The 25,691-nt window shown below is 40.1% G+C and overlaps 1 protein-coding gene across 10 annotated transcripts in view; it reads left to right on the forward strand.

Moving 5' to 3' along the window:
• Nucleotides 1-25,691, forward strand: part of Tle1 (TLE family member 1, transcriptional corepressor) — an 89,991-nt gene that overhangs the window by 40,441 nt on the left and 23,859 nt on the right. For 7 of the 10 annotated variants that reach the window (XM_041632346.1, XM_041632349.1, XM_041632350.1 and 4 more), the window contains 5 exons: nt 7,624-7,828; nt 8,552-8,568; nt 20,752-20,862; nt 24,252-24,305; nt 24,817-24,969. In XM_041632346.1, the coding sequence (XP_041488280.1) occupies nt 7,624-7,828; nt 8,552-8,568; nt 20,752-20,862; nt 24,252-24,305; nt 24,817-24,969 (540 nt within the window). The remainder of the gene's footprint in view (nt 1-7,623; nt 7,829-8,551; nt 8,569-20,751; nt 20,863-24,251; nt 24,306-24,816; nt 24,970-25,691) is intronic. The other 3 variants (XM_041632348.1, XM_041632353.1, XM_041632355.1) reach the window with 1 other exon arrangement.

A 25,691-nucleotide genomic window follows, 5' to 3' on the forward strand; every position in this document is an offset into this window, starting at 1 on the left:
TACTAGCTCTTTTGGATTTTGGACTCACTATTGATTGAATTAGAAAATCTGAACAGTTACATTGCAGTATCTGAACTCTGGGAACTCAAGAAATTGGAACTAACCTAGGTAAATTTACTCTTCTTGGTAAATGATTTGGATACAGTGTGACTTATTTTTCATGCATACAATTTCTAGGAAGACCAGGAGGCTTCAGTTATGGTTAAACTTTTACGTTCCTGCTTTATAGGCAAGCTTGTACCTCTCTATACTTGAAAACAACTTTGTATAAACAACTTTATTTGGAGTATTGTGTGCTAGGTAGCTGTGTACTATGTGTATGTTTGTGTATGGCGTGGCTGTTTATCTGCAGAGGGAGGAGACTGTATGCCTCAAATAATCAATTACAGACCTAAAAAGTGCACCACTGTTACATGAGGTGCTTGGTTCAGGAATTAGCACACTTTGGATTATCCTTCTCCTTTAGCTATAGCTGTCAGCTATTGATGAGATTGTAGTGTGTGAAGTTTAAAGAGGATGAGCTTTTTATTCTTTACGACTATGCAGCTAATCCCTGGAAAGCCCGTCTTAAATCCAGCCTTAAGTGCCTTTCTTGAAGAGTAGGTGTCCTGCTACTCGGAGAAGACCGAAAAGGTACAATAAATGTATGTCTTCTAGTTCCAAAGACTGAAACCTTCTTAAATCACAATAGTCTAATTCTGTATTAAATTTGCAAAGGCAACATTACATGGAAGTCCTACCCTTTTCTGGCCCCCGTCCCTTCTTTCCTCATAAAACGGTCTCACTGTGTATATAGCTCAGGCTGGCCTTCGTCTCAGATCCACCTGCTTCTGCTTCCCTCATATAAGGATGTGTATATCACCACGCTCAGCTAGAAAAATCATTCTTTCTGTGTATACTATTCAACCAGGTTAACTTAGTCTGATGTTTTTGTTAGTTTTTTAAACAGCATACTACCTAGTATCTCAAATAGATCTGGAATTGGCCTTGCTGTCTGGATTTTCCCACAGTTAATATGCATTTTAGTTAGTAAACAAGTTGCTGGTGTGTTTGTTTGTTTTAATTAGTACCCTGATAGGTGCTACTATATGAATTTTAGTTGATTCCTTAATAAAGGCATTTCATAATTAAAAATGTTTTTAAAAGGGAGAAACTGCTCCATAGAAAGTAAAACATCCCAATTTAGAGACTAAACATGTACATGGGTGTATATATATATTTTTTAATTGAGATACAGTTCACATTAAATTGACCACTTTTGTTATACAGATCATTAGTTAGTATATTCAGCCACTAATATTTCTTTCTAAAATATTTTGATCACCACTGAACAAAGCCTTGTATTATTATCATTGACTTCCCACACTTAGTGGCCATCAATTGGCTTGTTCAAGACACTGTATATAAATAAATACATATGTAGTCATTTATATTTGGCTGATTATTTTAAAATTGGATTTATTTCAGATAGTGTGATGCCTTTTAGAGTCACCCATGTTGTTATAAATGGTTGGATTTCCTGGGTTTGCTTTGGTTGACACAGGATTTTGCTTCAGTAACCCAGGCTGGTCTAGAACTTGTGATCCTTCTGCCTTAACCTTGGGTGCTGGAATTAGGGGCCTGGGCCATCATACCTCACTGCGTTTGCTACTTTTCCAAGACTATGTGTGTATCACATTTTCATTGACTATTCATGTGTTGGTGAATTCAGTTGTTTGTGTATCTTAGCTGTTGGGAATGATACTGTAGTGAGCATATAAGTGCGGCTGTCTCTGAGAAAATTTTGTTTCCCTCAGGTATATCTCTGAGTAGGGTTTCTGCATCACATGGAAGTTCTGTTTTTAACTTTACTTTTTTAGAAGCTGCCCAGTGTTTTCTATAACGGAGTTGCTAGTGTAGATTCCTAGCAATGCATAGGTTCACTTTTCTATACCTTTTATTAAAACTGGTCTGGTGTTTTTTTTGTTTTGTTTTTTTGTTTTTTTTTTTTTTTTTTTTTTTTTGCTATCTCCATCCTGACAGGCATCTCAGTGCCTCTCATACTCATCAGACTGGGCACTGATGAAACGATGGGAAGCCTTTTTACATTTTCTTGATGACTCATCTTTTGAGAGTTCCTCGTGTTTGTTAAATTGTTTCTTGTTAAGCTAAGTTCAGATGTATGGTAGGTATTTTCTCCCATGTCTTTTTATGGCCCCCTAGTGCATTACTACTTTATCGTTTACAAGTGGCTGGAGTGGCTGGAGATTTCTTGGCCCCAGTAAGCAGCTTCTTTCTGTTTGTCATCCTTATTCCTCTTATAAAGAAAAGCCATTCACGTAATAGGAAGTTTTTAGACAGGCCCTGATGCCACTGCTGCCAGACAGGCACTTGATTATGTACTGAACAAATTTATTGTTTTCTTCTGTCCTCTACATCCCCAAGGTAAGAACTAAGTGTTTAAAAGAACAGAGAACTAAAAACTAAGGAAGAATATTCTATAGAGTTCAGCAATACCACTTACCACATCTTGTCTTCCTTACAACAGTTTACCCCTACATATTGTTGTCAGTGCTGTTTGCTATAATTTTGACATGGAGATGCCAGCTGAGGAACTGTCAGTCCATTTGGGTTAAGTATGATTTTGTTACATGAATTTTCCTGGGTTTGTAAAATGAATTAAATTTCTGGAATCTGGTGAGTGGTAGCATGGAGTTTTGAGTCTTTCCGTAGTTTGTGACCTTTCTGGGTAGCTCTGTAGTGATGTACTCCATTGCACTTATGATTTAGAACCAAAGTGCCAGTGGCTACACACACCACTGCAATATAGTTCCACATGTTAGCAGCACAGCCAGGTTCTTTATAGCATGGCTAATATAGCCAGATTCTAATAGCATCGTGAACATGAAGTTACGTTATTTCTTGTGGGTTTCCAGGATCCTTAACGCAGGGTTTGGTTTACTTTTGTCTCTCACTTAGCCTGTTCCCAATTCGTTTAGTCAGAGATTGACACTTCACATGACTTTTTTCTAGATGTCAGAACACTCTGGAAGCTTTCTGGGTGTTCCCTTTTATGATGGTCTTTTTTATCTTCCCTTCTTTATTGTTTGAATTTTCAAGTTGTTAGGAAGGTGAGCTTTATAAAGCAGATTTTCTTTTTATAAACCTGTTTATTCTGTGCGTGTGTGTGTATGTGTGTGTTTGTGTGTGTGATACCAAGGCTCGCACAGAACTTAGCGTTTAGTGAAGAAGAAACATAAATATCTAAACATTCTGTCTTTTCAAGTGCTTATCACATCAGATTTTATTTAGTGCTAGGGATGCAGCTACATTCCTGGCCCTTAGTTTATTTATTGGTTATTGTTTTTGAGAAAAGTCTTCCTATGTAGCCCAGGTTGGCATCTATCTGGCCCTAGCGTGCTGTGAATGTGCCTTGTCTGTCAGGTGGCTACTGTGTTCATGAAGTATGTGTGGTGGGATGCATGCATTATTAGCTCTAGGGGAGGTCAGAAGATGACTTTGTAGTGTTGGTTTTTTTCTTCTACCCTTACATTGGTTCTTAGAATTGAATTTAGGTCACCAGGCTTGCTTACAGGTGCCTTTACCCACTGAGCTATCTTGACAACTCCCAGGTCTTTTGGTTTTTGAGGTATGACAAAAGACTTGCATGGTGGTGATAGTTAATGCTTGAGTATTGAAAAGCATTAATGTTTTAAATGGTGATTTGCAGAATCACTTTGGAGGTAATAGTAGGTGGAAAACAACAGTGACCACTTTCTTTCAGCACTGGTGGCATTTTGGCCCCCCTGATTGTCTTCTGAGAGCGCACTGGGCATTGAAGGATGTTTAGCATCATCTTTCTTCAGACACAGGATGCTAGTAGCACTCCCCTTCTGTTTGCCCATGTCTCCAGATGTGCCTGTCAGGTTGCTCTGTTTGAGAACCACTGGTCTTGGGTGATAGCAAGAGGAATGCGCTATTTTAGGAAAACCATCCTCTTCAAAAACGTCTTGTATGTGTTTGCACTGTTGGAGATTGAATGAATAGGCATGAGCTTGCCAGGCTTCCCTCTATCATTAAGCCTGACTTCCAGGCTTTAAAATTCTGCTTGAGAACGACAGCTGTACACCACACTGTTTGTCTTGTTCCTCTATATAGTATAAACCTCAACTTAAAAGTCTGATTTTTTTTTTTAAATAGTAATGTCTGGATAGGAGTTTGAATTATCTCATCCTTGCTGCCGTGTTGAAAAAAGTGACAGATGACATTTGAGTCCGGGGAGGGCAGGTGCATAAATTTTTTTTAAATGGTAGAACTGTGGCTGTCTAGCAATGCCAATATTGTATTTGTCCTAAGACATATTTTTAAATGGTATTGCTGCTTTTGCTCTGGGTAAGGGTGATATGTACCAGATTGTCTCTGGAAACTTTGTTGAGAGAAAATGTCCCTTTAATAAGAGATGGAGTCAGGTGTGGGCTGCCTTTCTATAGTTAACTTATTCTGATATAAGCCCTCTTGTTAATAAATATTTTATCTTAGGTCTTTACTTTTCCAGTATTATCTTCTTTTAAAAGAAAGGCCAATGCTGTGTCTGGGAACTGGATTGCCTTTTACAAGTCTCCTTGGAAGAGAGCAGGGATACAGGAACAAGCATTAAGAAGTGCATCTGAGAGGAGGTGTGCTCATGAAACCAAAGAACTAGATTGTCTTTATCCCTGCCTTGGGCTCCATGGTAAAAGTGAATTTATGACTGAGTACATGGAATTGTGTAGTTTCAAGAGCATTCATCTTGGCTACACTGGGAGAAAAGCACAGTTGTCTTTGGAGGAGGTTGCCTTTTTCCTTGTGTTACAAAAGTGAACTTGGCCTTGTTTTTAGGTAGCTGAAAAGGTCTTAGTGCTTGTGACTCTGAGCACTGCGTCATATCTCTTTGAGCCCAGTGCCTACACACCCTACCATAGGTGAGAACTCAGATGGGATAATGAACGTCAATGTTACTCTGGCTCAAGAGGCAGATGAGAGGCATACATTCAATGTTTTGGAGCCTAGAGTGTCTTGATAGCTATGACCCATCTCTTTCTTTGTTCTTCAGGTTTACTACTTTATAATATTTTGCTTTTATAAATTATGTAATTTTATTTATACTTTGTTTGAATCAAAAAGGCTTTCAGGTTTCCTAAGCCAAGGATGGATGAGTCCAGTTACTTCTAGGTAACAGACAACTGGTTTTGCAGGGCCTGGAGAAAATAGGACAGGGTAGAAGTGGGAGGTTTCTGGGGCCAGTTAGTCTGTTGAATACTCCCATTGATCGTCATTACCCCAACTCTTCAGTTTAACCACAGAACTACTTCACAGCTATGACAAAGTTCATGGTTAAGTAGATGAGCCCTCTTCAATAGTGTATTATAATCTGCTTTTTAGGGTTTTGTTGTTGTTGTTCTTAAAGTTAGCTTGGATTTTGGGGGAGAAAGTCTTTACAGTGTGTATGTCGTACTTGTTTCCTACCACAGAATTGCTACCAACTAAAATCTTGTCTCTGAATCCTTAGCCATTGGTTTCATCCTGCAAGTTTGTAGATGGAAAGGGGTGTCATGCTGTGGCTGTCTGTTCCGCTCTGTGCAGTCTCTTTCCCTCTAATCAATGCTGTGCCTAATGACCCGTGGTGGGCTTGTGTTTGCTTCACTGCTTCTTCGAAGCTGGACGTGGCTCGTGCTCGCCACGTAATGATAGTAATTGCTAGTAGGGCAGACCTGCTCTTCATCCTCCTCCAAGCACATTTCTTGTGGCAGGTGTCTCGTTTCTAATTAAGTGCTAATGAGCATGCCTACTGGACCGCGATGCTACTGCCAGCTTCTTCAGTTTTATGTCTCACTGCTGCCGAGCTCTGAAAAGGTGACAGAGCAAGAATTAGTGTCTTTTGGATAACGGGAAGGTGATTTTACATGTTAAGAAACTGTGATTGTGAGCTCAAGGGGAGAATGAGTAATTTATAAATAATTTCCAAGAATGCTATTAATGTGTCTACTTAGACCTTACCTGTTTTCCATTTACCCCTCTAATTAAAACTAATTCTCTTAGTAAGGAGTGGCAGTTTGAAAAGAAGGTGGGCTCCTGAAGATTTTTAAGGGTGCTGAGAGTGGTTGAAGATTTACTGTAAAATCACTGGTTTTCAGTGCTTAAGATGTTGCTTTTTGTTTATTCTTGAGGGTAGGAAGCACATCTGAAACGGATTTCTGGTGTGGGTGGAAGCTGTGAGTTCATTGTTCCTGTGTGTTCCAGTGAGGAGGAGGCAGTAAATAAACAAGCAGTTCCATCTTGAGAAATCAATACGGATTAGAATCTTAAGCATTTTCTAACATTAAACCATAGACATTGAGATTTAACTGTTTTTACTGTCAAAAACAAATTCTACATTGGAGAGCTGAGACACATCCAGGTAGATGGTTCACGGCTACTTCTTGTATATTTGTTTAAGTGTAATACATGAAAACAAGAGAATGGTTTCTTATGGATAAGTTTATAACTTCTGGAGTGGGTTAGGTGGAGGCCAAGTGGACCTTAGAAAAGGGAAAAACGAACCTGAGAATGGGGCACCTGGTGTTCTCTAGATCTCTGCAGTCAAAAACTACTTCTCAGGGTTTCAGCCTCTTAGTCTCAGCACTTTGTTCTCTAACGTAGAAGAGGTTTGTGGGGCTGGATTTCAGGAAGAAGACTTGGGTGGAAGGATTATAAAAAAAATTGGCTGTAGAGTTTCTTGTAGCAGTCAGAAGAGTAGGTACCATGTAGAGTAGTTTGGGTGCAATTGCAGCGCTCACTGACACTTTTTCACGCTACTGAACCTCAGCGAGTTCCCAGCCCATGGTGCTTGGTTGCTCTGAGCAGTGGGGATACCATTGCTTCCTTACAGTTCTCAGAGGGCTTGCTGAGTTAAGGACACAAGTGCAGGGTGTCTTCCAAATGCCAGCACTTCCTGCTTTCTGGGTTCTGACTTTTACTCATGGCATCATTGTGATAGCTAATGTTGGGTAAAATGTACTCATTTTCTAAATAGTGTAGTTACTTCTTTGTGGGATACCTATGTTCCCTGATGAACTTCAGCAAACTCAGAATCAGTGTACAGTTTAGATTCAGTGACATAATGGCACTTAGAATGTCGAAGAGATTCGCACATCGATCTTTTAAAGTAGCCGGACTTGCCTAATAATAAAGTTTTATTGTCCAGGTTGGTTACAGTATAAAGTGGCAGGTGTATACTCTACGCTTAGATTTTGGGATTGGCTGGGAGATGAGTACTGATGGGCAAAAACTTTTGATGAGTTAAAAGCACTAACCTCATTTCCTCTTTCCTACCTCTGTCTCCATTCCCTTCTCTATGTCCAACTTCTGTTCTTTCTTACATCTTCTGTTATTTCTTATTTTCTCCTGGATGGTTTCTCTGTCACCACCACCACCACCTTCTTCTCCTCTTCCACCTCTTCTCTTCCTCCTTTTCTTCCCCCTGTTCCTCCTCCACTTCTTCCTCTTCTTGCTTTTACTTCTTCTGCTCTTCTACCTCATCTCTTCCTCCTCCTCTTCCTTTTCCTTCTTTTGTTCTTCCTTTTTCTGCCCTTCGTCCTCTTCTTTTTCTCCAACCACTGCCAACAGCAGCAGCAGTTGCAAGCTCAGCATCTCTCTCATGGCCATGGACCCCCAGTACCTCTCACGCCTCACCCTTCAGGACTTCAGCCTCCAGGCATCCCGCCCCTTGGGGGTAGTGCCAGCCTTCTAGCGCTGTCTAGTGCTCTGAGTGGGCAGTCTCACTTGGCAATAAAAGATGACAAGAAACACCACGATGCAGAACGCCACAGAGGTGAGAGGCTGGGCAAGCCAGATTAGGCTTTGCTCTCATACTCAGACAATGCTGCAGAGCTGTGCCTCGCTGTGGAAAGCCCCAGCCCCACACAGAGAGCAAACAGTGAGAGAACAGGAGCTGTCGAAAAGCTTTCCACTGACACTCAGTTCACCCTGCCACTCTTCAAGGTTTGCTGTGGGCAGCTGTGGGTTTTTCTGTCTTGCTAGCCTCCAGGCATCCTGACATCTTGGTAACTGCCTTTTTAATGCCAGTGGCCTGTACCATATTATGGAGAACTGTTAACTGCTTAATTGGGTAATTTTCAAAGAAAGTGATGTTTGTTAAATGGGGCGAAATAAGAAGTTAAATTTGAAAGTGAATGTGTTCAAATGAAAGGCTTGACAGTTGCATCTGTTACTAGTTTTGTAGGCTTTAATCCTAGTATGCGTTAAATATTGGGCAAATTGCACTTGACTAATTTTTTGAAGAAAAGTAATTTATTCTGTCAAGAAATTAAAAATAGGTTTTGTGTATGGTTAAACTGTAAATCTTATGTTTACAAAATACTGTAATTTTCAGGAAATCACTGTATTAGGAATGTGCAATGACTTATATAAATAAAGCCATTTTTAAAACTGCCTGGGGCCTGTGTTCTAATTATTCCCCCCTTTTTTTATTTCTGTTCTTGCCTCTGTGTCTGAACGGGCGTGTCTGTGCATTTCTTGGTAACCTCGGGAGCAGACAGAGAACCGGGCACGGTAAGTACCCCAGCGCCTGTTGCACATGAACACAGATCCAGTTGCGTCCCAAACTGCCTTTCTTCGAACACAAGCACCAAGCAGACACAAAGACGCCCCGTGTGTAGAGACCTGGGTTCCTTCTTTTTTTTTTCTGTTTCTTTTTTTTCTTTTTAAAAATCATTTTATTTCTTTGAGTGCTTGCCCTCTTGTTTCTTTTACAATCTTGGAGGAGAGGTGCCTGCTCAAATTGTTTGCTGTGATTCCTTACTACTCGATGTATAGCCCAGACCTGCTTAAGTATGCATTATATGTGCAGTCTAGGTTCCGTGTAGTTAGGAGAATATTCATTTTTCTCTTAACATCACCTTTACAGTTATTGCCCATCTGTGAATGAATTACTGTTATTTCTATCTAAACAGTTTGTTTTCCTCTGTGACTGCATCTTAGTTGCTAATTTTCCATGTCTGTTTTTTCTCTGCCTTTTTTTTTGTATACTTTTTGTTCAAGTCTATTCTTGATCTAAATTTCCTTTATAGCTAAGACTGTGTCTGGCAGCCATAACTTCTTAAAAGCATGGAGCTTCAAAGACAGGGCTGTGTGTTTATAGAGCTCATCTTTTCACATACATACCCTTTCATGTGCTGGATGGCATGCACATGCCGGTTAATGGGAGAGAGACACATTTTAAGGATGCAGAGTGAGACCTGCTCTGTTTAAATGAGGGTGCCCTACAGATTCTTCCTGCTTATTTTTAAAGCATGGTCTAAAAAAATGAAATGGGATGCTGAGTTTTAAATCATTCCCTCTCTTTTTTCTTTCTTCCTTTTCTTCTTGTGCTGAGGACTGAACCCAGGGCCTCATGCTTGGAAGGAGAATTATATATTGTGGAACTTGCTCCCAGTACTGCCCCAACTCCCCAGGTGTGCGCGCATGCTTGTGTGTGTGTGTGTGTGTGTATGTGTGTATGTATCCCGGGAATTGAATTCAGGTTGTCAGGTTTTCTGGCGAGTGTCTTTACCTTCACACACACACACATACACACACACAATCCTATGAGCTATGCCTCACATTGTAGCCCCGAGTGCTGGGTCATAGGTGTGATCCAACGTCTTGGACTCTTTGGAGTATAGTAAGAAGATTGCACTTTGACAAGCTAAGTATCTGCTACCACCTTTCAATTTAGAATAGGGACTGCTTTAAAATTTCTCTTTGAGATAGCTACTTCTGTGCTTCTTGTATAGGGATTTGTCAAGGGATGTGGGTAATTATTAAGTGGAGAGGTAGTTAGGTTTTAAATTATTGTAGTGTAGGGTTTTCTAGGTGGTTTTAGAAGGAAAGGAAGAAGATAGACAAAAGCTTTAACTGGAAACTAAAGTACCTGACAGACAAGAGTTTAAGGTTGAGGAAATTGGCTTTGAGTTATGAAGTGACCTTGATGTTTTGTTATTTTGGTTTCATTGTAGACTGTTGTCTTTTCCTTCATGTTTATTCAATGGAGTACAACATTTTAAGACCCAGCTTTGGACCTATAAAATTAGCAGATGTGGTGAAAGAGTGTTATTTTTATGTGAATTCATTTTATTTGAGAGGTGACTTTTCTAATTTAATATTTCTCTCCTCTCTACTCTTTCACCTTAAGTGAATGCACTCATTGAGTGCTCCCTACGTGTGAGGCATTTACAGTTATAAGTATGTAGCTATGCAACAAAGGCATTTTTATCTGTCAAGGATAAGACAAGTAACAGAAGTGCTAAAAGACACATCTGTGATGTCACAGCTCTACAAGTGTTTCCATTGGTTCAGGACTCAGAAATGCTTTCTGCACAAACAGGGTTTCACGCTGAGGCTGCTTGAGGCCTTACCTGTATATAGTTTCTACAGTGGCCACTTCCTCATAATTTTGGCCGAAAGATGTAAACAAGTACTTAATCGTGGGAGGAGGTAAGGATGTGGAAGGAGGGGATAAGTTTGCATACTCTATTTTTAAATTAGTTTTTTTAGGTAGCATATAGAATAATAGGTTTCATTATGCCTTTTCAGACTTAATGTGTATTTCTTTGTTCATATTTACTTGTCTCTTCCCCTTGTCCTTCACTTCTCCTTGTGTCTTCTTCCTTCTTTGAAATAGCCCTTCCCTCTCGTTGTATCCTTAATAGAGTAGAAAGTAGTTCTCGAATTTTAGGAAGCTGTGGCTTATTTCTAAGTGTGCATTAGAGTCAGCGAACGTCATAGATAGGTGGAGGATTCCAGGCACACAGAATAATATAAAAGAAGTGATGACTTGTGTCCTTTAACATGTCAGAGTTTTGACATATTTACAAGTGTATATATGTATATCTACTGCTTTTCCTGCCTCATAACTGCACGATCTTGGGTGGTGAGATAAAATGGGGAAAGTATATTAACTGGAGCCAAACATTAGCATAATGTGTAGAGGAGCTAAATTGTTATGATTATCTAAGTTATTTTTTGATGCAGTTATATAAAACTTAAGTAGCTTCTCAACTTGGAGTAAAATTGAATATGAGAAGCAATGGGTAATGAGATATGTGTACTCTTGGTGTCTGAAATATTGCAGTATTATTCTTGAGAAAGCATTTGGAGTTGTGAGTCCGAATTTATCTGAATTTATTTGTCTCTTTGCTGGTGTCTTCCTTCACCAGAGAGAAGAAGGTGGTTGCTACAAGCTGATGGTTTCCAATTGATCTGACTCAATGTTTCTCCTTTTTAATTAAAATTACCGAGGACCCTTAAGGAATTGTTTTTCTTGGCAAGATGCTCTGACATTTACAAGATTAGAATAAAACTTAAAAAGAAAAATAGGTACAGAGCTATTCAGTTGTGTTAGTTACTTTTTAATATTAATGAAAAAGCAATGTTTTCTTTTAAAAAGGCTTTTCATGAATATGCTTTTTTCATTTTGCAAATATCTGTAATGCTGGCTTAAAAGAAGCTTGGCTAGGCTCTGATCAGCCTGTGTATTCAGTCTGTGGTATAGTTGCTTCCATTTGTCATTCCTTTTTTTTTTTGTTTTTTGTTTGTTTGTTTTGGTTTTTGGTTTTGCTTTTCGAGACAGGGTTTCTCCATAGTTTGGAGGCCTGTCCTGCAACTAGAGCAGGCTGGCCTTGAACTGAGAGATCAATCTCTTCTGCCTTCCATGTGCTGGGATTAAAAGCGTGCGCCACCATGGTCCAACTCCATTTGTCATTCTCCATGAAAATTTGTCTACAGTGAAAGGGAAAGTCTCTGGTACCTTTTTGGGGTAAGGTGGTTGTTGCCCGTGGTTCTTTAGATTTAGACAACTTAAACCATGAATAGACTGACTCCTTACTGCTATTTTTCCTGCTATTTGATATCAGTATTTCTTAAGTCAGGTGCAAAAATGCGCAGACCCAGAGAAAATGCAATGTGGTTTACCAGTGTTTGGTAGGTGCTTCATATTTGTCTTCCAATGATAATATTACTCAGTTTGTTTGTTTATGCTTTTAGATTAGAAAATAAATGAACCTTAACATGGACAGTATGTTTAATGTAAAAACAAAAAAAAATAACATACTAAGAACAGAATGTCCCCATGGATGAGCCGGAAGGTAATAAATAACCATGAAGGACTTGTATCACCTGGACTTGTCCTGATTGTCATATGTTTTGACCTATAATTCCCCAAATCAGGTTTTTTGCCTGCCTTTTTTATTTTGTGTGCAGATGTGTGTGGGCACAGGTATGCCATGGTGCACATGGACATGTCAGAGGACAATTTATAGGAGTGGATTCTTTCCAGCAAGTAGATCCAGGGACGATCCACTTGATTGATTCATTCGTCTTATCATTATGTTCTACTTTCAGAGCCAACTCGCTAGCCTCTTCCTTTTTAACATGCTTGTTTGTTGTCATTTTGCTTTTTAATTTGTAAGTACAGCTGTTGAACGAATAAATAATACCAAAGTGTGTGAGTGTTTGCCCACATGCCTGTTGACCTCATGTGTTCCTCTTACGTGCCAAGACCAGAAAAAGGCATTGATAGATTCATTGGAATAGACAGTTGTTAAGCACTGTGTGGGCCCTAGGAACCAAACCTGGATCCTCGGCAAGAGCAGCAAGTGTTCTTTACCACTTAGCTATTAATAGTAAAACAAAAAAACAAAAAAACCCCAAGAAATTATTGTACAAATGTTTCAGTTGGATTAAAGGTGACTTGCATTACATTTTGACTAAAAGGAGTATCACTTAAACACATTACTTGAAATACTTGGCATTGGAGAACCAACAAATAATTATATATCTTTAAAAAGAAATGGTATAATAGTGTAGATGTGCTAAGTGCAAATCTGAAATTCCAGTAAGTGTGGGTATTTCTCCCCTTTGAAATACAAGTAAGAACAAGGAAAGGTGTTTCATGACCTGAGCTCAATCTCTGGGACCCACGTGGTAGAAAGAGAATTGACTTCTGCTAGTTGTCCTCTGACTTCTACGTGAATTCTGTGCTGGGTATCTCTACCCCTGAGGGTATATGCACATACTCAGAAAGCAAAACTATGTTAAAAATTTCAAGTTATACAGTGCAGTTGTATATGTGAAGGTCCATTTGCTTGGATGGCAGTATATTATCCATGGAGCTGACTGAACCAAGCAGACATGCTCAGTATGGTACTGAGCTTTGTTGAAAGTAAGCAAGGATTGCAAGGACTCTTCTGCCTGACCGCCGACTAATTAAATTTTGACTGGACTTGTGAAGAGATAGCTTGGAAATACAGGCTAAAATTGAGGTGACTCCTATAAAATATTAACTTTCAGGCACAGTAGGAAACGTGAAGTGTTCTTAAGCAGTTGCCACTCAGCACATAACTGTTTTGGCAGAATTTAAAACTGCTTGGAACTGACAATCACTGCTGTGAGTTAACACCTGAAGGAAGCAGGCCTGGTGATCTTATGTGGCTGGGGTTGCTGCAACAGGTTGGGGGTGGGATTTCTTTCATCAGATGAATGCTGAGGCCTGTGCCACCTAGAAAAATATTTAGGTCTGTGCCACTGTGATTATTACAAAAACTGGTGTCTTTCGCCCACAGCCATTTGGGTTTTGTTGTGGTGTGTGTGTGTGTGTGTGTGTGTGTGTGTGTTTAAGGTATATATATATAGGTGACTTGCCTGTGTGTATGTTATGCACCACCAGTGTGCCTAGTGGCCTCACCGGCTAGAGGGCATTGAATCTTGCTTTGAAGATGGTTGTAAGGTGCCACATAAGTGCTAGGAAATAAACCCAAATCCTTTGGAATAAGAGCCAGAGCTCTTAACCACTGAGCCATCAGTCCAGTCTCCATAGCCAGTTTTAGACTTCATATTGTGCCTTATAATTCAAAGCTTTGTGAGCAGGCATGTTCTTTTCCCTTACTCTTTTGTCATTCTGATGATTGCTGTTTCACCACTGGAAATTCAGATCAGCAACTAGTACGACCTCTGCTTGTTTGAGGAGAGCTATGGACATAAAGTGCTGTCAGAAATCCAAATGACTCAGATACTGGCCTAACGTTTTGTCAATGTGGGACCAGTTCTTATATTAGAAAACACAGTTTGAACATCTTAAAGTGCTGGGGTCTGAAAGTGTATCAGATCTGAGTTTTTGTTTGGAAATACATATAGGCTCTGAAGTCCAAGGCACTCAAAAAGTCCAAAGTGATCAAAAATTTGGATTTAGGAGCTTTGGAATTTATAGTAGAGATTCTCATCCGTATCTGGGTTGTAGAAAACTGAAAGGCACCAAACAAGAAAGGCTTGGCACACTGACTTTGCTGTCTCTTAAGTTATGAGTTGGGGGTGTTATATATTTGTTCTCCTCCAGAGTGAATTTGCTTTGCTTTAACCAGAGAAGAAGGGTAAATGGCGGCTTGAGAGATGGTGACAGAGTCTTGTAGTTTAGAGCGTGATGTCCCAGGTACAATATCACAGGCTCAGTGTCATCTTCTCAAGGCCAAATTGCATTGACAGCATAGATCTCTGTGGTCCAGGGACAACTTAACCACATTCTGCATGTAACTGAGAGACAGATGAGTCAGACTCAACAGGCCTGCTGCAGAGTTAGAGAGGTTATGTTTGTGCTCTGTAGACGCAATCTGTACTGTCTATGCCTTTGACAAGTAGTTAATCCCTATGGTTATGAGATGAAATATATATATTTTTGAAGTGGGTATCAGAAAATGTGAATGGCTGATTTGCACTGCTGCAGAAGTAGAGTGTAGGGTGATGGCTTAATTGCCGTCATGTGTAGATGGAGACAGCAGACAGATGTGATGGGGTGCATCCTTACCTAATTGTTTTAATGTTCCCCGAGAAGTTAATTGTCAGTGTGGAGTATGCTATCAAATTAGGTTCCCACCGTCTTGTCTTAGTGTAACCAAGGATAAATGAGGTGTCGCGAGTCTCCAATCTGTGCCTCTCACACAAACACTTGTCCTGCAGGGCAGAGAATGTTCCCAAGGGAATCAGAATAGCAGCTGGAGAATCCATTGGAATTGTGCTGTTTTGATATTAGGAAAGGCCTGTCTAACTTTTACTCTGTCACAGTACTTTTCCTGTTCACTATTGGTAGCTTCAAAGTTTAAATTCCTTGGCAGAAGTTATTGAGGTGCGTGAAGCTTTTGAGAGTAGTGTTTGAGAAATGTAGCATTCACAAGGCATGACATTAACTTAGATTTCTAGGATCTGCTGAGTAATCTTATCAGATTACTGATAAGATGCTAAAGAATGAAGTTCTTGGAACATGACCATAAAACTGATTTTTATCCTTATCAAAGCACCTGGGTCTTTGCTACTTTATTTAGTGGCTTCTCAGCATGCAATGACAGATCAAGATAGGTGATGCTTATACTGTACTTTTCTACAGGAAAGTATGGTTGTAAAATTGCATTGGATGTTTAGATATTTTAAGAAACTGTTGACCTCCTTTACGCTTAGGTTGAACACTTTGCTGACTATCTTGCTCAGTTTTAGTCATTTTACTGCAGTAGAAAATGCCCTGGTGTGTTTTCTGAAGGATGCTCCCTGTCATTACAGAGAGTCACCTCAAGGGAGTGCACACAGGGTTTCTTTTGGGAAAAAAATGGTTTTTCTTTTTTTGAGATGGGTGTTCATGTGGTCCAGACTGCCCTTGCACTTCCTGCCTATACCTCCTGAATGCTGCAATTCCAGGCCTGTACCAGTCTGCCACCCTCCCAGGTTGTGTTTCTAGGAGCTCCTGTCTTGCAGAACTTCACAGCTGTTCTATGGGTAGCGTGGGTAGATGTCACTCTAAGAAGCAAATATCTGCAATACTTGGGGTTTTTTTTTCTGTGGCTGATGTACACGCCCCTTTATGTTGGGTGGCACACCTTTGCTCTTAACCTTGTCCAGCCATTTCCTGTGTGGTTTCTGCATACAAAGAGGAAGAAGTCATCAAGTAAGGTTCATCTGTTTTCTTTCTCAGATACATCAGATAAGTCTCTCCCCTTAGACTGTACTTGGCTCCAGAGCATAAGCATGTACAGCACATAAGGCTATAGTTTCAGAATTTTAGTTTGTTTTGTGAACATTGTTTTTAGACTTTGATTTGCTCATGTTTTTCATATTCCCTTGGGCAGCATACATCCTAGTTTGAGTTACTTTTTTTTGTTTTAAAAAAAATAAAGACAAATAAGATGATTTTGTTTCTTTATCAAAAATTTAAAAGCAAAACTTAATATATAGCCTGAAAATCTCAGTCCTCGAGATATTTGTAATAGAATTCTGCCCAGTGTTGACAGTGTTTGAGAAGTGACAGTGTTGGAGAAGCCCTTTAGATTGTTTAAGTTTATCTGTTACAAGGTGAACTGACAGCCTGGTTTCTTGGCCACGCAAAGCCTCCCTGTCAGCATGACAACACTGGTTTTGGTTCGCATGTTGGACAAAATCTGACTTGATGTTAAATCTTGACCTGGTAGGTGAATACTTTAAAATATTGTCTATTTGTTCTGTGTGGTTAATTAAAATCTTGAAAATATGAGCTCTGGGAAAAGTCCACTGCCATGGACTTTTTTACAGACATGCAGGATGTCTGTAGAGACTAGCACCCGTGGATATGATAGGAATACATCATTGCTTGTGGCTCTACCGAGGGCTTTGCCAGTGCTTATCTTGGCTCGTTGGTGGTAGGATTTATGAGTGGAAAGGCAGGAAGTGTTATCTTTTTTGGTACTGTGTGTGTGGAGGTGTGCTTACCTGTGCGAGAGTATGGGGAGGCTTTAGGTTGACTTTTGCTATCTTCTTAGGTCATTTCTCACCTTAGTTTTTGAGACAGGTCCTCTTTGAACCTGATGCTGGCCATTTCATTGAGACTGGTGGGCCAGTGAGCATAACACTGTAGTTTCAGAATTGTAGTTTGTTTTGTCAACATTGCTTACAAATGGATCCACCAGTCTCTGCGGCCTGTCAGTGCTGGGGTGACAGGACACACCCTGTTTTTTTGTATGGTTGCTAGTGATCCAAATGCACTGTCCCCATGCTTACATAGTGAGCATCTTATTTACTAGGCCATCCCCTCAGCCCCTTATTGCTGTTTTTTTTTTATTATTTGTTGTTATACATTTTCTATATTTATTCTTTGTGTGTCCATGCGTGCCTACTTGCTTGCATGAGTTTATATGTACAGTGTGTGTACAGATACCTAAGGAGGCCCAGGACGTTGAATTCCCTGGTACTAACATTACAGGGAGTTGTGATCCTCCTGATATGGGTGCTGAAAACTGACCCCAGTCCTTTTCAAGCACAGTAAATGCTCTTAACCACTGAGCATTCTCTCTTGCCCCCCCATTCCCTCCCCCCTCCTTTTTTTTTTTAAAGAGAAAGCAATCTCATAATATTTCTCAGTAAGGTCTGCTCACTTAGTGCTCACTTAGAAGTAGACTATATTCGTCTTTTAAAATTATATATCCACATTTGGTGTGGAAAGTCTGTAAAGCAGATCAAGAGATGGAGATTAAGGAAGGAGTATCAGAGAGCATGTATCAGGCATGGGTGTGTCACATTAGAATGTGCATCACTAGTTTAAAGAGCCATTATTGGTTTTATTTAAGTAATATATTTGGATACAAATATTTCTGTTTAGAAACCAAGCTTAGAATTTACCATCCTGGGAGAGGAGGTACTTGTACATTTGAATCAGTAAGTGGTAGAATGGTTCTAGTCTTGGGCCAGTCATCTCTACTCTCTGGACATTTGGTGTTCCAGGTAAAACATAAAATAGAAAAGATGTCTCCTAAAGGTAGCCTTGGCCTCTTCCCATGCATGAATCTGGCTGTCTTTTATGTTTGATGCATTATTGCTCTTTCCCCGCTTGTGTTGCTGTAGATTCATCTAAAGGCTTCTTACATGCTAGGCAAGTGCTTGCTTGGCCAGCTCTTTAGGAACTTGAAACAATTTCATTTTTTTCAGTCTTCTTTTAAATGCTTTTTAGATAATGTAGATTCTAGATACCTTGTAAATTCTGAAGGTCCAAAGGAGCCATTCAGTCAGTATTTAGTAGTCTTTTAGTTCTTAATACATGTATTGGTAACTCATAAATGACCATCAAAATAGCTGTCTCATCTTTAGCAATAGGAGCTAGCAGCGGGTGGGTCACTAGAGCAGTACTTTCCTTATCGTAAGAAATTCAGCAGTACCCAGGCAGTTACTTTGGATTTTAGGAGTAGTTGGAAACTAAGACATTTTCTGTTACTAGCTGTGCAGCCTGTAGGCTGGGGCATTGCACTCAGAAAAACTGCTCAAGGAGGCTGTAGTGATAATTCATTGGTATTTTAATAAATTAAGCTTGCCTGAAGGTCAGAGAGTAAAACTGCACTACCAGTCAGTCTTACAGCCAGCCAGGCAGTGGTAACACACACCTTTAATCCCAGTAGCCACACTAGTTGTCATAGAAACCGGGCAGTGCATACCTTTAATCCCAGTGGTGCATGCCTTTGATTCTAACCCTGGAGAGGATTATAAAATGGGAAGAGACAGTGCTCAATTACAGTCTTATTCTGAGATTCCTGGAGGCAGGATCAGATGGGAAGAGCCAATGGCTGGCTGTTTTGCTTTTCTGACCTTCAGGTTGAACCCCAAACCTATCTTTTATTAATCGTGCTTCAGAAGACAATGCTACAAGAGTGTGTGGTCTCTTCCTTGGAGGGTGAACATAAAGCTTAAGGTATCTGTCAGTAGCATGAGGCGGGGATCCCTGACTGTGATTCTCTAGGCCTCTCTGGCCCACCTTTGCTTCTGTGCTTTGAATTAAATTCACAACTTCAAAGGCATAGAGATGCTTTATTTCGTAACAAGCTTGCTAGTTGAATGGGGCCCATTTTCAGGTAAGCAGGGATATTAATTACTATCCCAGTACCAATTTAGGGGACATTGCAGAGCTTTTCGAAACCTTTTCAAGTTACAGGCCTCACTTAAGCTGCTGAAATGGAAACTAAAGTAGTATGTTCTTAACTCATGGAAACATGGCATCCATAAAGGTCTGCCACTGCAGTGTTACTGTCTCAGAAGAAACCATGGTGTTCCTGTAGAAGTGGAGCATTCTTTCGAGTTTAGACTGTGCAGTCTCTGAGCAATCACCGCTGATTTTGCAGGAGAGATTTTGAAGTTGCCCTAGACCTGGATTCAGTCACGCTTTTGCCTGGCACTTGTGCAGTGAGATACAGCACTGCTCTGGATCCATTTGCTCTGATTCAGATCTTTTGAACATACTGATAACTGCTTTGCAGGAGCTGCATTAACTCTGCATCTGTAGCCATTCCTGGGCCCTGATTGGAGTCTGAGTGTTGTAAAGAGGTGATTATAATTAGTTCATGGATCCAGTCTGCTCACCTTTCAGCCTCCGCCACTGTGGGCCTTTGAGCCTCTCCATATTGAATTGTGTGAGTCCCTCTCCCTTTATCCAATCTTCCTGGCCATTTGTTTTGTTTGAACAATCATGAATAAAAAAAACTCAGCTTTTAGAATAAGCTTCTGCCTTCTGGTCCCCAGGTTTCTTTTTTCTTCTTTTTAATTTTTTTTTTGTTCTTCTGTGTGTGGTGATGCTGGGAATACTGTTGAAGTAGGATCCATGTTTTATCCCCGGGAACTTGGCAAGCAAGCCACCTGGTGGATTATGGCTAGCTGGTAAGGAATGGAAACCCAGGGCCTTAAAAAGAGTGCCATAAAACATTTGTTTTTGGTACATACTGTTGTATTGTGGTCTTATTTGTGTCAGGAAAGGTAGCATAATTGCTGACCGTTGGCCCCACCCCTATGCTTACTTCTAGGGCATCTTGGCAGAAATTGGGGTTATCTGGGCCTTGTGAAAAGGCACTTTTTTGCGTAGCTCATTCAGCATTGTTCAAAGCAGTAACACATCACTGAACAAATTGCCCCCTTGCATATGCTAATCCAGTTCTTAAAAGAACTCTTTGTAACACATTCTGCTTTAGCCTGAAGGGAGATGGAAATTGAAGGGCTGGCCAGGTCATGTCATGTGACCCCAAAATATCTAAAATGCCTGTTTCTTTGGGTCAACAATTCATATTCAGCATATGCTGATGAAAGTGTCCTGTGTGGTTTGTGGCAAGGATTAGTCCTCTTATGTGAGAACTGCTTTTGATAGTAGAGGTTCACAACTGACTAAGATTTCCTCTTCGGATATTAAATTTCAGTGGTATTGGCTAACAATGCCAGATCTTACTTTCAACAGTAAATTAAAGAATTTAAAAGTCTCTTATTGGTGTGTGGAAAAGGTGATTTGCTTTGGAACTCCTATTACTCCCACCTGTGTATTTGGTGCCTTTTTAGAATGGCACAGGGTGACTTCTGGTCATAATGTATGCCTAATGGAACGATCTCAGGAGTTGCTCAGAGGCTGTTCATATTCCTTACCAAGAAGCTGCAGTGAAAAAGAAAAAAAAAATCTACACACAGTAATAAGCAAGTGTCTAATTTTCCAATGCTAAACAGAAGAGAATAGAACCTCAAGGATCCACCAGGGTTTAAACAGTTTGATATAAGATTCCTTTTAAGCTCTGTGTAAATGCTTGTCACGGAAATCTTAAGACGTGATTTAACAGGGGAGCAAGATTGTTGGGATGCTGTTTTCTTAAGCAGTTCTTCCAGGTTGCATTTTCATACATACAAAGAAGCCTAGGAAGAAACCTTTATTAGTCCTTTTTTGTCTTACAGAGTAATTCCCTCTTGGTCCCAGACAGTCTAAGAGGCACAGATAAACGCAGAAATGGTCCAGAGTTTTCCAGTGACATCAAAAAAAGGAAGGTGGAGGATAAGGATAACTATGTAAGTGAATAAAGGACTTCCTATAATAATTGCTTACTTACTGCTTTTTTCGTAATTCTGTACCACTTCATATAGCAAAGCAGGTAAGTTCCTACATTGGAAATGTTGTTTCCCTTCAGGGCTGTGTGTTATACACTTCATTTGGGCTTAGGTTTTTTCTAACTTAATTACTTTAGTCACTTTGCCAGTATCTGTTGTGTAAGGCTTTAGCACCAGTACCTGGAGGCTGAAGCACAAGGATTGCAGTCTCACAGCTAATTGGTCTACACACTGAGGCGCGCGCGCGCGTTTGTGTGTGTGTGTGTGTGTGTCAAAATCAGTGTTTATGGAGATAGCTCTATGGTAGAATAATTCTCTAACATATATCAGCCCTTGGGTTTGATTTCCAGCATGGTAACACACACACACACACCAAAAAAATCTCCAAACAAAATGTGGACCTTGGAGGAAGAACTCTACTTGGGAAAGTTTAAACACAGGCTTCTGTTTCCTGTGGCTCGCCCAAGGCTTCAGCTAATATCAAGTAACATTTTGCATGCCAGGATTAGTGCCAGGAACCCTGTGCACTGACACAGATTATTTTATTTAGTTCTTCTAACCTGCCAAGTTGGGTATCCTCTCCATTTCATAGCTAAAGAAACTTACCCAGAGCTTGTGTTTCACCAGAGGTCATGGTTAGTGGAACTTGAGAAGCACCTTATGCCAAAACTATGCTGTATTGAAACTTTCAACCTTTTCTTAGACTTGGCATTTCCCTAGAGGTCCAAGATCAGTCTACAGTTTGTATTGTGGTTTAATATACATTATAAGAACTCATCATTGGCTCACTCCACTTTAACCCAAGCCCTTTAAATATGTTTCTGCCCCTATCTGTTGCCTAGAGGTGCTTGTATTTGCTTTCATTTCTAACATTAAATGTTAACAATCAAACAAGTGGTCTGTGATATTGAGAAGGTAGAAAATATTCTGATACCCAGTTCTGTGTTACTAGCTCTCCATGAGGTTTGTGTATTTAATTCAAAAATGAAGGACTGGGAATCAATATCTTACCCTTATGGTTTTATGGTACTTAGGTCTTGTCTGGTTAGAAAAATGGGCTTGGAATGAGATAAGGAGATTATATTGTAACATGTGGGAGGCAAAGCCTAAGACTCTTTGACAAAAGTTTACTGTATAATACTGGCTTATATTTGCAGAACAGTCTATTACAAGGCTACGTTTCACTTGCAGAAGACATGAATGATTCACCTCAATACTCCTTTAGTGGACTAAGGGGGTGCTGGAACTGAGGATCTGGATAATGGTGCAAAGTACTTAGACAGTATGAGCACTTAGATAGGAGGAAGACAGTGCTATATTGCAGAGTAAGACAAATTCAGTTTATCACAGCCTGTTATATGTTTATGAAGAAATATAAGACAGGAGTTTGAGGTCTCAAACAGAAGTGATAAAAAGATGAGAATACTAATTATTCTACTTTTATCATTGTGATACTAAATAGGTGTAACCTTATATATTTCTCTTTCATTGAAAGGAGAAAGGTTATTTTTTTCTGAATTAAAAAGGAATGGAGTGGCAGTAAATTGTTTGCTGTAGTTTTCCATTCCCTGTTTCTACTATGATCACCTTTATATTTCTTTTTCTAAAAGCAAAACTTTTCTAGTTTGTATTTGTTCACCATTTCTACTCTTGACAGCTGAGAGCATTTGTGCTTTTATCTGATAGTAAGAGAAAATAGATTTTCTTTATCACTTTTTTTTTTCCAATGAAAGCATTTCCGTAAAATTTTAATTTGAATTGCTTCTGACTTCAGCACTGGCTGTCAATTTATGGTGTTGGTAAACTCCATGGCTCTTTTATATTATACTAGAAGTGGTACTTGACTTTGAAACCTCAAAGACCTACCTCTCTAGTAACATACCTCATTTAGCAGAGCCAAACTTACCAAACATAGCCACCAACTAGGGGCCAAGTATTCAGACATCTGAGCCTATGGAGGACATTCTTATTTGAACCACCATGCTAAGAAAAGAGAAATTTTCAAACTTTGATATGGGTGTGAACTCATCTTAAGTTGAACAACTTTTCTTAATGCTTTACAGACTGAATGTAACCTAGGAATTTGCCGTGATTAACCAACTTTGTAGTTCCATCTCTCCATATTTCATGCTAAAGAGCCTTATCTTTTTTTTTTTTTTTTTTTTTTTTTCGAGACAGGGTTTCTCTGTGGCTTTGGAGCCTGTCCTGGAACTAGCTCTGTAGACCAGGCTGGTCTCGAACTCACAGAGATCCGCCTACCTCTGCCTCCCGAGTGCTGGGATTAAAGGCGTTGCGCCACCATCGCCCGGCATGCCTTATCTTTTTTTAATTCCCATGTGTATGTGATATGCCTGAATGTACATGCTTGAAGTTGCCATTGTGTATCTTTGAAGCTGTCCAGTTTTTTGTTTGTTTTATTGAGTCAGAGTCTTATCAATTTCTCAGAGTCCATCTACATAGAATGCCCAGAGATCACCTGTCTATTCCTGCTGTGTGATGTGATTTCAGGTGACCTCAGCCTGTGGCATTTCTGTGACTTCTGGGGATCTGATCGCCAGTCCTTTTGCATAGCAAGTACTTTCGCCACTAATTTACATCTCTTCACCCACCATTCTGTCTCTCTCTCCTCTCTCTCTCTCTCTCTCTCTCTGAGACAGGATCTCTTATATAGTAGGCAGGATGACTTCAACTCACTTTGAAGCCAAGTATGGCCTTGACCTAAACCTACATGACTTGAGTACTGGTGTGCAGCACCACACCTGATAATTGTGCAGTTCTGGGGACCAAATCCAAGGCTCTGTCAGTAGTAGGCACTCTGAACTGAGCTTTATCACCAGTCCCCAAAAGAGATTAGATCTTTCGTTTTCTGTTATAACTAGTGGCCTCATGGGGAGATGATGTAAGTAAAATTTATCTCTATAGTCATGAATTGTCTGTGAGCCCTATATTGGCTAGCCGTGCATCTTCAAACTGATATGTATAAAAGAAATGATGTGTTGCTCTTCTCTTTGAAATCCAGTAGACTAAAAATTATGATGGTATACAAAATTCAGATTCTAAGAAAGATACTAACATTGCAGACACCGAACGCTTAGAGTGTACTTTCCATGAGCAATTTTGGTTTTGGTAACCGGATTTCACTGCAGCAGCATATTCCTGCTGGGGCTTTGTGTACCCCAGGTTAGAGGAAGAGGTGGGGAGGCTGATGGTAAATGCCTGTAGGCTGGAAGGAAGCCTGCAAGCATGTCCTAAGTGTTTAGCTTGTCTGCTACCAAGAACTGTTGGAAGAAATTGCACAGTTCAAAATTTATTCTTTGCCTTTACTAAACAAAAGTAATTTTTTTTTCCAGGACAGTGATGGGGACAAGAGTGATGACAATTTAGTTGTGGATGTATCTAATGAGGTAACCATGCATTTCATCAAGGTTTCTTTCAAATAGTAAAGAGAAAAATCCATTTGTAAGTGAATGAAGCTGAGTCACAGTGTCTCTGTCTTATGTGTTCACATATCAAGAATTTAATGGCTATTTGGAAATGGGATAGTCATAAGGTAACTGAAACTATAATTTCCTTTTTAAAACATGAGGTTTGGAGACATAGCTCAGTTGAAGAGTGTTTGCCTACCATTGGCCCAGACAGACCTGGGTGTGATGCCCAGCACTGCCAGAAAGAAAAACTGTTTGCCAATTCATTTTGAATTTCTGTGTTGGATATCTGGCTAGACAATGCACCTGGATATTGGGAGAAATGTGATTGTTTTTCTTGTGGTATGGTCCTGTGTTTATAAATACCATGTTGCTCATTTAGTGAGTATGAAACTTCTCAATTCTAAAAGATTTTCAGTATTACCCTTTAATTGAGAATATGGAAAAGGATGTCCATTCTGAACATGTCAACTTCTTATTGTGTGTTGAGGACCCTTCTTCTCCACATGCCAGTCCCACACACTCACCCCGAGAAAACGGCATTGACAAAAACCGCCTGCTAAAGAAAGATGCTTCGGGCAGCCCGGCATCCACAGCCTCCTCTGGAAGTTCCTCTTCCCTGAAATCCAAAGAAGTGAGCCTGGTAGGTAGGAGCTGGTCTTCCCCTGGGTGACACTGCCATCTTTGTGGAACTTGGAACCCTGATGTGTGTAAATTGGTGATTTTTCTGCTTAAAAGTCGAAGTATTGAGAAGAAGCCTTTCTGTCCTAGTCGGTATCGTCATTGTCTGTTGGGCCACGGCGAGAGTGGTTGTGCTGTGCAGGCTTCTCTTTGTGTCATTAGCAGAGAATAACTGTCTTGAGACAGTGGTTCTCAACCTGTGGGTCTTTACCCCTTTGGGGATTCAAATGACCCTTTCACAGGACTCACTTACCAGATATCCCGCATATTAGATACTTATATTACGGTTCCTAACGGTAGCAAAGTTATAGTTAGGAAGTAACAATGAAACTTAATTTTACAGTTGGAGGGTCATCACCGTTTGAGGAACTGTAGTAAAAAGTCACAGCATTAGAAGGATTGAGAACCGTGGGCTTAAGCTATCTTGATTTTGTTAAGCAGCTGTTTATTAGAAAACAGCCATTGTGCCAGGGAATGTCACATCAGAATTGGTATGGAGGCTTGGGATATGCTATTGTAGTGAATGCATCACAGCCCATTCATGTGGTCCTTTATTAAACTGAAGAACTTCATATAACTGAGGATGGTGGAACATGTCTGCAGTACTAGTGCTTGAGAGGATACAACAGGAAGGGGAGCTCTTGAGGTGGAAGTCAAGTCTGTGCTACATTATGAAACTACCTC

The sequence above is a fragment of the Microtus oregoni genome, unplaced genomic scaffold, assembly GCF_018167655.1.
Source record: "Microtus oregoni isolate MIOR12 unplaced genomic scaffold, Mior012 000041F_ref0000270, whole genome shotgun sequence".
Classification (NCBI taxonomy): Eukaryota; Metazoa; Chordata; class Mammalia; order Rodentia; family Cricetidae; genus Microtus; species Microtus oregoni.